Genomic DNA, 16,755 nt, shown 5'->3' with positions numbered 1-16,755 from the left:
GCCAGTACCAGCACAATAAAGAATAAGACCATAATGTTTGTGTATTTATAAATATTTATGTATGGATGGATTGATATTAGTATTTTTAAATTTTTATTGTAAAGCTAATGTACAGAGGAGTTATAGTTACATAAGGCTGGTATTGAGTACATTTCTTTTTGAACAATGCCACCACCCCCTCTCTCATTGTTTCCCCATTTCTTCCCTCCCAGTCTCCCTCCCCCATGATATTAGTATTTGTAAATGAAGATTTTTTTTTGTGGTTGTGCTGAGGATTGAACCAAAATGCTGGACACATGGTATATAAGATAAACCTCTTAATACATGAGGGCTTTCATACACACTTAAACCGACTTTTTGCATTCATGTGTATATCCATCAATATAATCTATACAATTGTGCCCCAAGATGAATTGTGGCTGTTATTTCATGTACTGGAGCATGTATGATGGACAAATATCTTTATAAGAAAAGACTTACATGAACACAAAGTAATTAAGTTAAATTAAGTATACTTAGTTCATGCAACTATGCAATTTGTACTCATTAATATCAGCAAATTAACATAGGGGCACCCTCCAACATCATATTATTCATGATAAAAATGAAGCCTAGGGAAGTAATATAAATTCTTTAAAAGAACACAGAGAAGTGGCAACGAAGTCTCATGACTATTATTTATTTAGGCCAAAATACTGATGAGCTGCATCACCTTAACTCTCTGAAATATACAACTCTAGCTATCTAAAAAAGAAAATCATGAGAACTATCATATAATGCTTCCCATCATACAATCCTTATGTCAGGGTTAAAGGACAGATAGAATTTAAACCCTGAAACACTGGTTACCAAGTGGTAGAAAGCATAACAGTGGGAGATAAATGTAGGAGTGCCTGTCATTCACTATGGAAAAAGGGGAGAAATGTAAGCAATTCAGATAGATAACTCCGTAGATGACTCAAAGAAGAGTGAAGAAAGAAAAATTACATACTGTATACAGTGATGGTGATGTTGGCTTGTAGGCCAGTATTGTTGTCTTCTCTGCATATGTACAAACCCTTGTCTTCCATGGTTACATTCCATATGGTCAAATTACTATAGCTTTTGTACACAGTGGAACCTTGGTACAAGTTCCTTTTAACTTCACAACACCTGGGAGTTTTCTTAGACTGGGGGTGAGATGAGAGAATAGAAATTCAATGAGATCATTGAAAAATTGCACATGATTAACATATCACAAGGTTAAAAAAAGGCACAAAAGTTATCTGGGGTGGGTGGCATTGAGACAGATGGGGAGAATGATGGAAGTGGTAACATGCATTGTACTCATAAACTGACATGTTGAAATAAAATCATTTTGTGTAACTAATTAAAGATAATTTTTAAAAAGAAAACAAATGAAACAAAAAATAGTTCTGCTTTAAAAATGAGGCCCAAAGGGCTGGGAATATGGCCTAGTGACAAGAGTGCTTGCCTTACATACATGAAGCCCTGGGTTCAATTCCTCAGCACCACATATATAGAAAAAGCCAGAAGTGGCGCTGTGGCTCAAGTGGCAGAGTGCTAGCCTTGAGCAAAAAGAAACCAGGAGCAGTGTGCAGGCCCCAAGTTTAAGCCCCAGGACTGGCAAAAAAGAAAAAGAATAAAAATGAAGCCCAATACATAAATAAGAGGAAGTGAACCTATGCCTGCATTTTTAATAAACCATGTATTTAACTACTGGACCACAAAGGAAAATGCCAGTTCTGTGTAAGACATGCTTCCTGAAATGCAGCTGTGGTTTTTAGTATTGTTGACATGCTACTACTTATGCTGATTCTTAACCTAGACTAGGCACAGAGTAGAAAGGCAGGAAGCAAGGATATGGGCAAACTTTGTAAAGAGCAAAGACTGTCCTTACATCCTTCCGGTTGAATAACCAATCTAGTTTGATCCGTCCATTGTATGTGGTTTCTGCAACACACTGCAGGAAAAGGGTGTCTCCTATCAGAAGTCTCTGATGGCTGTATCTGATAGATATATTTTCTCTCTTGATTTCTGGAAAAGAGCAGATGCCATGAGGGTACATGCAAATAAAACAAATGACAAAAAAAATTCTTAACCATAGAACACAATTGTATGTGACATATATTTATCTTGTTGTAGATCCTGGGGCTTAAACTCAGGGCCTGGACGCTGTTCCTCAGCTTTTTTGCTCAAGTTCAGCACTCTACCACTTAAGCCACAGCTCCATGTTCAGCTTTTTGATGTCTAATTGGAGATAAAAGAATCAAGGAAGTTGGGCATCCATGGCTCACACCTGTAATCCCAGCTACTCAGGAGGCTGAGTTTTGAGGATTGCAGTTTGAAGCCAGCCAGGGCAGGAAAATCTGTGAGACTTTTATCTCCAATTAAATCACAGAAAAGGAAATGATACTGTAGCTCAAGTGGTAGAATGCTATTGAGGAAAAGGAGCTCAGGAACAGGCAAAAAGAGAAGAAAAGAAAAAGTCTCAAGGAATTTTTGCTCAAGATGGCTTCAAATCATGATCCTCAGATCTCAGCCTCCAGAGGAGCTAGGATTTAAAGGGGTGAGCATAGATCTGTCTGTCTATAATACATACATACATGTATGTATACATACATACATGTATGTATACATACATACATACATACATACATTTAGGGATCTTTGGATACTCCTAAGAACTACTTACTAGATTTGAAGATTGTCCTGTTACTATTGGTGAGGAAGACAACTCAGTGAGTTCCTAAAAAGCATTAAATTATAAGTATTATCTACTTTTTCACAAGATGTTCCATCTACTTTTTCACAAGCCTATCAGAAAATATTTCTGGATGTAAAAACAATTCTGGACTTAGAGAACAAACTTAAAGTACAAGGTAAGACTGCAATACAGTGTGACAGATTTTCTTTCGTCAGTTGTAAAGTGGATTAGGAGGCAACTCCCAGAAAATCAGAAACAAGTGTGATATTACCTGTAATTTATCAGAGCTGCTTTTAATATTACTCAAGTATGCTTTCTTTTTAGATGATGACTGAAAAGGTGCCAGCTACCACAACAGTAACAGAACTTTGCATTTCCTAGGGTTTTGTTTGTCTATTTTTCTTTTTATTAATGCAATGTGCTGGATGTTTCTAATTTTGTTCAGAGGACTGCAGAACCTAGAAACGCTGTTGCTACTATTGATGCATAACATGCTATCGTGTGTGTCTGTGTGTGTGCGCGCACGAGTGTGATTTGAACTTTTGGAAACTTTAGCTGTGCTGTCAACTTTGGAAAGTATCCCATTTTACCATGTAGAGTTGGAATTGTACAGAAATTAACAGCCATATTGGTCTAGAAATGTTAACTTTATTTTTTTCCATTTGTATAGGGACAAATACTGTATTCATATGAAAGGTCTTATCTACATGGGTTTGATTACAGAGAGTAAAAAAGTATTCCTTAAATAATTTAAAAAGACTGGAAATATGGCCTAGTGGTAGAGTGCTTGCCCTGAGTTCGATTCCTCAGCACCACATATATAGAAAAAGCCAGAAGTGGTGCTGTGGCTCAAGTGGTAGAGTGTTAGCCTTGAGCAAAATGAAGCCAGGGAGTACACTGCTCAGGCCTTGAGTTCCATCCCCAGGACTGGCAAAATAAATAAACAATTAAAAAATATCTGGGTTGTATTGCCATCTCTCTTGGAGTGATCTTGAGTAAGTCTCCCCTTTTCTGCACATCAGAAAACATCTTCACTGAACTAAAGAGATTAAAACAGGTCATCCTCTTTTGTTTTAATGCCATAAAATCAGAGTAACGAGTTTCAGGCTGTTTGGAATAAGGGATTTTGCTACCTGTAGTCAATGTGTAGTGCTTCCTAAATTTGTCTTTTTTGCTGATTTATATATGTCTGTGTTTGTTTGTATACACTTATTATTCCTCTCAATCTTGTTTGTATGTTTTTTTTTGTTAAAATTTTCTCACCTTCCTTTTTAAATTTCTCTAAGGCCTCATCTGGAGACCAAAAGCTTCACCATCTTCTCATAAGATTCACTACCCTTTTCCAAAACCACTTCAATTTAAGACTTTGGGAAGAAAGACCTCAGCCTGGTACTTTGGTGCAGGTGTTGTAAGTGGCCACACTTTTGGCTTCAGTTGTCAAATCTGTTGTCAAAACAGTATTTTGTTGCTATTATAATACAACCTTCAGGATTGGCTACTACAGGACCTAGAGAAATAAGTAGTATCTTTGGTTCCTTGCTCTGGTTTTTGCTTTTGTTCATTTCACCAGTTTTCTTAGTCTTCTTGACACCAGAGGTAGACTGAGAAGAGTCCCAAACGCCTAGTCCCATTCCACGCTGCCTCAGCTCACAACTGTCTCAAGAGGCCCCACAGAGGCAGAAAAGCCTGAAGTACTTCTTGAGAATTATTCCTTTTCCTTTTTTGTGGTAGAAAATATAGGTGCAAAATCAAACCAGAAGATACTATTGTTTGGAAAAAACTAAATAAGATCTTAAAGTATACAAAGAGTCACAGTGGTAAGTAGCAAAGGTCATCTGTCCAGTTGTTGAGGCTTTTAGAGAGAAGGATTCTATAATTCCTAGAAAATCTTGTCTCCAGTTTAAGATCCACTCCATTGGAAGATTTTTCTCCTGCTGATCTAAAAACCATCATGATTTTCTGTGGCTCTACCACATTTCTGTATTCTTACAGAGCAAGGAGTCTTCCCTAAGTGAATGAAATAAATACAAGGGTAGCGGTAACATAAAACTTCAAGACATTTATTACTTAGCCTAAATGTGCAGCATTTTCCATGGTTCTGCAGGGATAATCCTATAAGGTAGGACTACCTCTCACTGGCAAAAACAAACACAAATTTAAGTTGAAAGGATGGGAAAAGATTTTCCTGACAAATGTATCCTGAACACAAATCAAAATAGGTCTATATGTATAAGACAGAGAAAACTTCCAAGCCAAAACTAGTCAGAAGAGACAAAGGAGGTAACTATACATTGACAAAGGTCCATCAGGAGGACATTATGATTCTAAACACACACGCACTAAACATCAGTATACTCAATTTCATAAAGCAAATACTAATGAACATAAAACCTGAGACTCCAACACAGTAATAGTGGGTAATGTTAATAGCCGACTCTCACCCATGCAAAAGGTCCACAAGGAAAATTCAAAATTAAAGAACACTATAGGTCAAATGCATGTAACAGAAATCTACAGAATGTGGCTGCCAAATAATATTATACTCAGAAACTTAAGTTTCTTGAAGAGAGATCATATTGTAGAACATAAAGTCTTATTAAATGAAACTCCTATAGTTTATCAGACCACAATGAAACAAAACTGAAAATCAATAGGAAAAGAAATTACAAAAATTATTTTCAAACATATGGAGACTAAACAACTCTCTTTTGGATGATCATTTGACCACTGAGTAAAAAGGGAATATTTTAAAAATTCATATACTTAGCTGGGCACTGGCAGCTCACAACTCAGGATACTGAAATCTGAGGATCACAGTTCAAAGCCAGTTTGGGCAAGAAAATCTGTGAGACTCTTATCTCCAATTAATCACTAAAAGGATTGAAGTGGAAAAGTAGTAGGGTACCTGTCTTAAGTGAATTCAACCCTCATTAAAAATATTTTTCTATAAGGAAAGGAAAATGAAAATACAACTCAGTAAAACCTTTGGGACACAGCAATACCAGTGCTAAGAGGAAATTTTATAAGAGCTTACATTAAAATACAGAGATATCAAATGGAATACCCAAATGACATGTTTCAAGGTTTTAAAAAACAAGACCAAGGGCTGGGAATATGGCTTAGTGGTAAAGTGCTCACCTCGTATAAATGAAGCTCTGGGTTCGATTCTTCAGCACCACATATACAGAAAAAGCCAGAAGTGGTGCTGGGGCTCAAGTGGTAGAGTGCTAGCCTTGAGCAAAATGAAGCCAGGGACAGTGCTCAGGCCCTGAGTTCAAGCCCGAGGACTGGCAAAACAAAACAAAACAAAACCAAGACCAAGCTAAACTCTAAAAGAGTAAATGGGAAAAATAATAAAGATATGTACAGAATTTAATTAAATAGAGACTGAAAGAACAACACAGACAATCAATGAAGCAAAAAGTTAGTTCTTTGAAATAGCAAACAAGGCTAAGAAGCTAGTCAAACTAACCAAAAGGAAAATGCTGCAAATTCAAAAGTGTAGTGATAAAAAAGGATACCAGTAAAATTCAGAAGATAGAGAATATTTCATAAATTTATACTCTAAGAAACTGGAAAATCTAGAGGAATGAATATATTTGTAGATACACTCACCTACCTATTTGAACCAAGATCTATAGTAAATGACAAAAATTACATCAGTAATAAGGTATATACCCCCTCTCCCCTCTCAGAAAAAAATAGGGCTAGGTGGGTTAACTGCTTGAATTTTTCCATACTTCTAGAGAACCAAGACTATTTGTCCTCAAAATATTCCGTAAGACAGAAAGGGAAGGATACTATAAAACTGATTCTAAGAAGCCAGTGTTACTCTCATAACGAAACTGGATTCCAAGATAAAAATGTAAGGTACCAGCAAAGGAAACCCACCACATGGTTCAGGAGAAAGGAGTTTATTTGGGGAAGAGCAAACTGCCAGCCCACACAAGATGGAGGTGTGGGGATACAGAGGAGAAGGAAGAAGAGAGAAAGAGAGTAAGAGAAAAAGAAAGAGGGCAGCGACTCATGTTGAGCCAGATTATATAGGAAAGGCAGGAGGTATGGCCAGGTGGATTAGGTGTGACCTCAGAGAAGGGGGTGGTAGATGCTTCCAGGTGTGTCAGTTACCTAGGTAACACAGGTACTGGGCAAAGACTTAAACCGCTGGGAGCATCTTCATGAAGCCCTCCCGGGGGTGGATCTTACAAAAAAATACCCTTCAGACCAATTTCTTTGACAAAATAGACAAAAGATTATCAGTAAAATACTTGCAAACCAATTGAACAATATACTGGGCTGGGGTGGTGGCGGGGGGGGGGGGGGGATCATACAGCCCAAGGTGGTAGCTAATGCCTGTAATCCTAGCTACTTAGGAGTCTGAGATCTGAGGATTGTGGTTCAAAGACAGCCTAGGCAGAAAAGTTCCCAAGAGTCTCTTATCTCCAATTAACCTTTCAAGAAAACAAGAAGTGGCCTGTGGCTCAGGTGGTAGAGCTCTAGCCTTGAGCACAAAGATGTCTCAGGGACATTCCCAGGCCTAGTTCAAGCCCCACAACTGACCAAAAACAAAACAACAACAACAAAAAAGATCATACACCCTGGGTTTTCTGTATTTATTTTTTATTTGTTTTCTTTCTAGCATTATCCTTGAGCTCTTTTTGCTTTAGGCTAGCGCTCTACTACTTTGAGCCACAACTCCATTTAGGTGGTTAATTGAAGATAAGAGTCTCAGGACTTTTCTTCCTGGGGTTGCTTTGAGCTGCAATCCTCAGATGTGTGCCTCCTACGTAGCTAGTATTACAGGCATGAGCCATGGGCGCCCAGTGGTCAAGCTGGTTTTATTCCAAACTTGCAATTGTGGTTCAGCATAAACGAATCAATGAACATAATATAACACATGTGGACAAAAATGTTATGAATGTCTCAACAGATGCAGATAAGATTTTAACAAAAAGACTGACAAAATTCAAAATCCCTTCATGATGAAAACCCTGAAGAAGCATGGAATAGAAGGAATGTATCTCGTAATCAAGACTACACTAGCATCATGATAAATGGGGAAAAAAATGAATCCATTTCCTATAAAATCACAAATGAGACAATGGTGTCCACTTTCTACTCTTACTCTTCTTTGTATTTTCCCTCCATCCCCATTCACAATACAGACAAGGCACAGGGCCAGGGCTAAGGTCCATTCTTCCTCTTTATTGTGCATAAATTCTTAACTAGAGAAAGAATGCAAGACAAAGAAATAAAAGTGATAAAGATAGGAAATGAAGTCAAATTGACCTAATTGCAGAAAATTTGATCTTATATTTGGAAGACCCTAAAGATCCTGTCAAAAAAAAAAAAAGAGAACACACCTCATATTTGATAAACACTTTCAGGATAATAGCAGTTCATCATAAATGCATGAAAATGTTTAGAATCCTAGCCATAAAGAAAATGAACTTAAAATTCTACAGAGACTCTATTTAACCCCAATCAGAATGATAGTAATCATCAACAACAACAAAAACAGAATATGTTGGCAATAATTCAGGAAAGAAAAGAGACCATTATACACTGTTGGTGGGAATATAAATTAGTATACCCACTACGAAAATCAGTATAAATGTTCATCAAAGAACTAAAAATAGATCTATCAAAGATAAGATCATCTAATACCGTTCTTTTTTTTTCTTGGCCAGTCCTGGGCCTTGAACTCAGGGCCTGAGCACTGTCCCTGGCTTCTTTTTTTTTTCTTTGCTCAATGCTAGCACTCTGCTACTTGAGCCACAGCGCCACTTCTGGCCGTTTTCTATATATGTGGTGCTGAGGAATAGAACCTAGGGCTTCATGTATACAAGGCAAGCACTCTTGCCACTACTCTTGCCACTAGGCCATTTTCCCAGGCCCCATCTAATACCATACATCTGAAGAAATGTATGTCAGCATATAATAGAGATATCTGCAAACTCATGTTCATATTCATAGCAACACTGTTTAAAATAGCCAAACTATGGATCCACCCTGGGTGGCCATCAACTAATAACTGATTAAAGAAAATGTGGCATATGTATATGCACAAAGCATGGAGTATTAATCAGGCATGAAGAATGAAATTATGCTGTTTGAAGGAAAAATGAATGGAAATAAAAATATCTTATTAGGTGAAACAAGTCAGACTGAGAAAGGCAAATATTACAATATTTTCTCTCATATGCAGCATCTACACCTAAGAAAAAGGAATTCCATGAATGTAAAATGTGAGACCAATTGGTCTTATAACAGCAAGAATGGGGAAGGTAAAAAGAAAGAGTAGTGAGATTTGAATATGATCAAAGTTCTTTAGACTTATGTATGAGAATAGAATAATGAAACTTGTTTTAAATGGTTTTAGCAGGAGAGAAGAGGGATAAGAAAGGAATAGAGGGGTGAATTTTATCAAAGTACATTATATACTTATACAGAAAGACACAAAATTTCTCTGTATAAGTCAGTTATACTAAGGAAAAAAAACAAAAAATGCAATTATACAAAGGCACTGAGATACAAAGCTTTATTCTGATCTTTTCATATTATAATAAGAGCCACAAATCCCTAATTATTAAGCACTGTGAAAAGAGATGTAGCTAGAGTAAGGCATATTCCAAAGAAAAGGGATTTCACAAAGCAGGAGGTCCCACTTGGTAATCTAAAAGCATGAATTACATACCCAAACGCTGTGGAAGGTAAACCGATTTGTGAATTTTCCCATTGACTTCTGCAATGCACTGAATCAAGCTACTGTAGAAGTGATAAGATGGTCGAGTTACAGTGAAGCCTTTCCTAGGATCCCAGTTCTGGCCTGCATTGGTGAATGTGGCTGAGTGAAACTATGGAACAAGGAAAGGAAGAAACAGAAAGCCATAAATGTAAAGGGCTCATCAGTCCTCAGTGTGATGCACATGCTATTTTCTGTGAAACTGCAGAAGCTACAGAAAAGGAATGATCTATCCTCCTACTGTCCTGCCCAGGTTTCCTGAAGACTGAGCCTCTACTGGTTAATGGAGCTTTTGTTTTCCACCTACAAAAAGAACACAGTTATGTACAAAACAGTCAACAAACAAGAATGAAACTAGTAATCATTTATCCTTCACTTACTATACTCCAGGCACTAAATTAGCACGTGTAATCCTCGCCATGTCATTGACAATCTGATATTGTCACTCCCATTTTATAAATGCAATTCAGAGTGAACACTTTTTCACAACTGTGACTTTCTTATTGGATTAAATACTAAGGATTGGGGCTCTTTTTGAGTTTAGTTCCAGAAGATCCATACTAAGATTAATTCAGCCTTTTATTTAGGATGTCTAAGGGAATAGGAATCCACAGGTGCCCAGGTTCCACATCTGCTCATCAGAATCCCCGACTGTTCATATTCAGTCCCTTCTACCTCAAATTTAAAACAAAGACTTTAAGGGGAAAAAAGGAACTTAGCAGCTTGCATGGAGTACAGGCCCAACTGATACTTCAATTCATTCAATTAAATACCTGTATAATATTTAATGAAATGTCTGCTCTAAACTAAACAATATGCAGAGCATTAAGGAGCCAGATTCAAATAGCACAGATTGGGTGCCTTCTTCCAATTAATGTACTTTAATATGTGTGTGGTATAAGGGAACCTGAATTCAGGGCATGGGTGCTGTCCCTTAGTTTTTCATTCATTGCTAGCACTCTTGAGCAACATTTCTACTTCTGATTTTTTGGTGTTTAACTGGAGATAGGAGTCTCATGGACTTAACTACATGGGCTAGCTTTGAACCAGAACCTCCGATTGCAGTCTCTGAGTAGCTAGGATTACAGGCATGAGCCAACACCAACCAATAGCTAGTATGTTTTTTAAACAAACAGAATACAAAATTGTATCCCTAATAAACAAGAAAGACAGAATTGTGAACTTTTTTTCAATATTATTGGAGCATAAAGAACAAACTGAAGCCAGCATGGACAGGAAAGTCCCTGACATTCTTCTTTCTTTTTTTGCCAGTCCTGGGGCTCAAACTGAGGGCCCGGGCACTGTCCCTGAGCCTCCCTTCTCAAGGCCAGAGTTCTACCACTTGAGCCACAGTGTCACTTCCAGCTTTTGCTGTTTATGTGTTACTGAGGAATCAAATTCAGGGCTTCCTGCATACTAGGCAAGCACACTACTATTAAGCCACATTCCCAGCCTGCTGACACTCTTATTTCTAATTAAGCACTAAAAAGCTTGAAGTAGAGCTCTGGATCAAGTGGTAGAGTGGTAGTCTTGATCACAAAAGCTCCAAGACAGTGTCCAAGCCATGAATTCAAGAGCCAAGACTGGCACAAAATCAAGAAAACATAAAGAATATAACAATGACCTATATATCTTGGAACCAAAATGAAGCACATTTATTTCTAATCTTTTTTTCTTCATACATATGCATTGGCCTGCGGTTTTCATTAGTTATATTATTAGCATGTTTTTACATCACTAAAACCTTCACAAATATAAATTTAATCAGAACACAAAACCAAAGGAGGATGGTCATAACTGTGAATTTTCTAGAAGCTTTAGGAAATAGAGGATAGAAAAAAAGGAAATCAGCCAGATACTAGTGGCTCATGCCTATAATCAATCCTAGCTACTCAGGAGGCTGAGATCTGAGTACTACAGTTAAAGTTAGCCCTGACATGAAAGTTCATGAGACTCATCTCCAATTAACAACAAAAAGTCAAGTGTAGCTCAAGTGGTAGAGTACTAGCCTTGAGCAAAAATGTTCAGGGACAGGGCCCAAGCCCACAGTTTAAGCCCCTCGACCAGCACAAAAAATTGATTTTAAAACAGAAAGAAAACAATTTAGCATAAGAGAAAAGAATCCTTTGAGCAGAATGTGGTATGTGATTTTGTTAATTGACTAAGTTTAATCAAAAGTTAGTGACCTCTTACATGAATCACACTCATAAAATGATTTGGATGACTATTTATCCAAGATGGTAAATAGGAATTTTGTGTCACATAAGAAATTGAACTTAAAGTCTCTTCTAGCTATGAGATTACATGTGTTTCTGACTAACCACTTAGTTTTATTCTTATCCAACATGGGTTTACCCAAAGCCTTATTTTCATTATCCATTGAACAGGACCATCTCCCTTTATGTAATAACACCAAATTTAGATTAGAAAGTATATTACATTCCTTCTTACTTTCATGCTTTCTTTAAAAGTTTTCTTAATTGACTTTTATAATATTTTAAACTATTTGTAAACTCACTTTTCTCCAGAACTGAACTCTTTAACAAAGTTCTGACACCATAAGTAATTTCAAAACAACCTAAATGTCCTATAGTGACAGACACTAGGGTTCTTACAGAACTGGGCAATAGAAATAAATAGCATGAAATAAGGAAAATGTAAATAATGCATGGAAACAAAAATAGAAAAATGGCTGAGAGGGCTGCGAATATGGACTAGTGGCAAGAGTGCTTGCCTCCCATACATGAAGCCCAAGGTTCCCTTCCCCAGCACCACATATATAGAAAATGGGAGAAGTGGCACTGTGGCTCAAGTGGCAGAGTGCTAACCTTGAGCAAAAAGAAGCCAGGGACAGTGCTGAGGCCCTGAGTCCGAGGCCCAGGACTGGCAAAAAAAAAAAAAAAAAAAAAAGGCTGAGAGATGGGGCTGGGAATATGGCCTAGTGGTAGAGAGCTTACCTCATATACATGAAGCCCTGGATTTGATTCCTCAGCACCACATATATGGAAAAAGCCAGAAGTGGTGCTGTGGCTCAAGTGGTAGAGTGCTAGCCTTGAGCAAAAAGAAGTCAGGGACAGTGCTCAGGCCCTAAGTTCAAACCCCAGGACTGGCAAAAAGAAAAGAAAAGGAGAGACTTCCGGGAAGACAGTGAAGGAGCTGCAGAGCCCTAGCTGAGCTCCCTCCGACATCACAGTTTTCTCACCCCATAGAAACTTTTACTACTAGAAAGACAACCAGAGTAAGTTGTAACAGTACAGGGATTCTGGCCAGGAAGGAAAAATTGACTTTGCTTGTCTGAAAACACAGATTCGAGCTCTGGGCAGCATCCCACCGCCACGCCAGTGCCGGCGCCGGCACAGTGCCCGGCACAGCAACCCGCACTCCACGCAGCTAAAGCACACAGCGTAGACCAGGGAGAAATACTCCAGATGGCGGCTGAGCACGGACGACCTGAAATCGCAGAGAAAGCGTGAGTACCCCACGAAAGATATTCTCACTCACGCCCATAGAGCAGCTTCTGGAAGGCAGCCCTTCCCCAACCGCCAGAGCAAAGTGCCATCTTTGCCACTGGCATAGGGTCAGACCAGATTTGAACTAAAGCGGGCCTGGGGAAAGCGAGGTCAAAGTAGCCATCTTTAAAAAGGGCAAGAGGGACCGAACAGTGAGAGCCAGCTCCGCCAAGGAGAACGCCACCCTGCCCAGGTGGGAGGCATGTCCTGGGCCCCACCCTGCCCGCCGGAACTTCTAAATTTAAAGCCAAAGCAGCGAGCAGCTCCCGGCGACACGGAAACACCAGATGGAGGAACGAATAGTTCCTGAGACAGTTAAACGGTCCCGTCACAGAGGAAGCCCAATTCCCAGCCCAAAACAAAGCTGCTTTCCATAGCTACCTCCAGCAAGGAGGCCGCCCTGCCCAGGAGGGAGAAGCCTCACCGAGGCAAGCAACTCTCAGCCAGGTAAAACAGGCCAGAGGCGTCCCGCCCTGCTGTTAAAGGCCGAGGCCCCGCAGCAGACAAAGGAACAAACTGAAATCAAGCCAAAGCCAGCCAATCAGGAATATAGACTGCAGACCATCACAAGGAAACCAGAGACTGGGGAAAGACCACCCAAACAAGGAGGACTCCATTTTTTTCTTTTCAACATTTTTTAAACTTTAAAAAAAAAAAATTTTTTTCACTTCGGAAACGTCCTCGGTTTTTTTTTTTTTCATGGTTTCTATTCTTACCTGTTTGTTTTATCAAGTTTTTTTCTTTTCTGTTTGTTTGGGTTGTTCCTTTTCTGACTTTTTTTCCTTTTTTAAATAATTTTTCTCTGTTTTGTGCATCTGTCTTCCACTATTTTTACTTTATTTCTCTCTTTGCGTTCTCTTTCTTTAAAACTTACTTTCCTATGAAGAACACCTCAACTCTTTTCTGCTAACTCTCCATTATCTATCATTTCAACCTTGTTCTTTCTACTGATTCTACTCTTCTCCACATTTCCACGTCACTGAAACTAAACCAAAATCACCACCTCCCCTCCCCAATACATTTTACTCTATTCTCTTTACTACCTCCAACTTACCCTCCTGACTTACTGCCTGGACCTCCAGTCTCCATTGACTCCCGGTTATTGGATAGAGGGTATCCCAGCTTAATCCGAGTGAATCAAAGGGGTTCATAGAGAAAGCCAGTCCTAAAAGAACTTAATATAAAAACAAGAATTGCTTATAGGGTTGTAACAGTAAATAAGTAACTACTGAATACAGGGCCCAGGATCGGTTGTTATATTGAAATTGTATTCTTTAGGAACACCAAATCTAATTTTATAGACAGGTATACAAGGTATCTGTATATAATTGTGAACTTGTAAGATTTACACAACAGTGCTTGGTAAGGGCTACTTTGGGTCTTAAACGGTGCTCACAGGTGCTGGTAGACTGGCATTCCCAATTCAAATGGGCAGAAGGAACACAAGAAAGATGGCAAACAATGAAGTCTTATCCCCCACTCAAAACAAGCAGGAAGCAGAGCAGTCAATCAACGACATAGAAGAGAACCCCCAAAATGCTCTACAAAGTCTACTGATAAACATGAAAAATGAAAAGTTTGAATCTCTTCAGTCAATTGTTCTAGAGCGTGAGGAGGCAAAGGAAAAATTAATGGAGAATTTCATGGCATCCACAAATAGAAAGATAAATGAACTTCAAGAGTCAAATGAAAAGATAGCTAACCAGCTTAAAGATTTGAGAGACAACACTCAAAATCAAAGTAATGAAGTTAATGAAGTAAAGAAGTCCATACAAGACCTAAGAAATGACATGAAAATCATCAGAAAAGACCAGTCAGAAGGAAAAGAGATTCAAAAATCAAATAGCTAGCCTACAGTCCCGACTAACTGAAGCAGAGGATCGAATCTCAGGAGCTGAAGATTCCTTAGATTCTATGGAGAAAGATAAAAAATCAATACAAATCCAGTCCAATCAACAAAACAGATCGCTACAGGAGATTCAAGACACGATCAGGAAACCCAATTTAAGGATAATAGGTATTGAGGAAAACTTGGAGAAAGAGGTTAATGGGATAGGCAACCTATTTAACAGAATATTAGCTGAGAACTTCCCAAATATCCAGAAGGAAAGGCCTATACAGATACAAGAAGCATTTAGAACCCCAAACCGACCAGACCAGAATAGGACATCCCACCGACACATTGTGATCAAAACAGGTTCAGTAGAGTGCAAGGAAAAAATACTCAAAGCTGTTAGGGCAAAGAAAACAATCACATATAAAGGAAAAGCAATGAGAATTAACCCAGACTTCTCAGCAGAGACCATGAAAGCAAGGAGAGCCTGGAATGAAGTATACCAAACACTAAATAAAAATAACTACCAACCAAGAATTCTGTACCCAGCCAAACTCTCATTCATAGCTGAAGGTCAACTAAGTCTTCCACAGTAAGGAAAAACTGAAACAATATATCTCCACCAAACCAGCTTTACAGAAAATCTTCAAAGATGTACTATATAGGGATAATAATCAAGATCCCAATACAGACAGAGAAATGAACCCTAATTAGTAAACATCAGATCAAGAAATGGGAAGACACAGCTTTAAACAAGATAGTGATAATGAAAGGAACAAACGATCATCTCTCAATTCTAACTCTCAACGTTAATGGACTTAATTCTCCAATCAAATGACATAGGCTCATAAGTTGGATCAAAAATCAAGATCCATCTTTCTGCTGCCTCTAAGAGACACATCTATCCAGCAAAAGTAAACATCTTCTAAAAGTGAAAGGCTGGAATCAAATCTATCAAGCAAATGGCCCCCATAAGTAGGCTGGAGTTGCAATCCTAGTATCAGACAAAATTGATTTCAAATTAAAAATGGTAAGAAGAGACAAAGAAGGTTACTACATACTAGTAAAGTGATTTGTGTAATAATGAGCATTAGAGCCAAGTGCTAGTGGCTTATATATAGCATAATTGAGTTTTGATTAAAAGTAAACCAAGTAAACTGTCCCTGTGTTCAAGTCCCAGTACTGACACATAAACCAAAAAACAAAAAATTGTGTTTACCTATGAGCTGTGTGTTATGTTCGGAGAAAGTCTCTGAAAATATAATTAATTCAAGGACCCTGGGATGAAATCATCTGGAATTAGGATGAATCCTAAATACAATAATACATGTTATAATTGGCAGAAGTAAAGACATACACAGATATAGAAGGGAGAAGATTACATAAATATAAAAGGGATTCTAAAGTTACACAACCACAAGATAAGACAATCCAGTAACCACCAGAATCTAGAAAATGTAAGAGTTCTTATCTTTTTTCTAGAGCCTTCAATATGCACAGACATGCTGAGGCTGTGATTTCAGACTTCCCCAGTATAGACTGTGAGAAAATTTTCTGTAGGCTATCTTATTTGTGACTACCATACTAGCAAATTTATACCATGTCTTATAAATGGTTTGAGTAATTCTTGGTGCAAATTAGATTTGTTAAATATGTTGGACTGAATCAAATTGCATGGAATTTTTTCTCAAGTTGACTTGAAATTATCTTTAACTCAGTATTGAGTAATCTCTGTGTGTGTGTGTGTGTGTGTGTGTGTGTGTGTGTGTGTGTGTGTGTGTGTGTGTCTGCTGGTTCTGGGGCTTGAACTCAGGGCCTGGGTGCTGTCATTGATATCTTTTGCTTCAGGACAGTACTGTACTATTTCAGTGACAGCTCCACTTTCACTTTTTGGTGGTTAATTGGAGATAAGAATCTCATGGACTTTCCTGCCCTGGCTGACTACAAACCACAAACCTCA

General features: G+C 38.3%; 1 protein-coding gene across 1 annotated transcript in view; it reads right to left on the bottom strand.

The window, feature by feature from the left end:
• Positions 1–16,755, bottom strand: part of LOC125344151 (vascular endothelial growth factor receptor kdr-like) — a 206,469-nt gene that overhangs the window by 118,769 nt on the left and 70,945 nt on the right. The window contains exons 6-8 of the mRNA XM_048336761.1: positions 9,405–9,564; positions 1,901–2,037; positions 992–1,169 (exon numbers count right to left, since the gene is read on the bottom strand). Coding sequence (XP_048192718.1) covers positions 992–1,169; positions 1,901–2,037; positions 9,405–9,564 — 475 coding nt within the window. The remainder of the gene's footprint in view (positions 1–991; positions 1,170–1,900; positions 2,038–9,404; positions 9,565–16,755) is intronic.

Source organism: Perognathus longimembris, chromosome 28 (assembly GCF_023159225.1).
Source record: "Perognathus longimembris pacificus isolate PPM17 chromosome 28, ASM2315922v1, whole genome shotgun sequence".
Taxonomy (NCBI): domain Eukaryota; kingdom Metazoa; phylum Chordata; class Mammalia; order Rodentia; family Heteromyidae; genus Perognathus; species Perognathus longimembris.
This window is presented reverse-complemented; position numbering and strand designations above follow the sequence as displayed.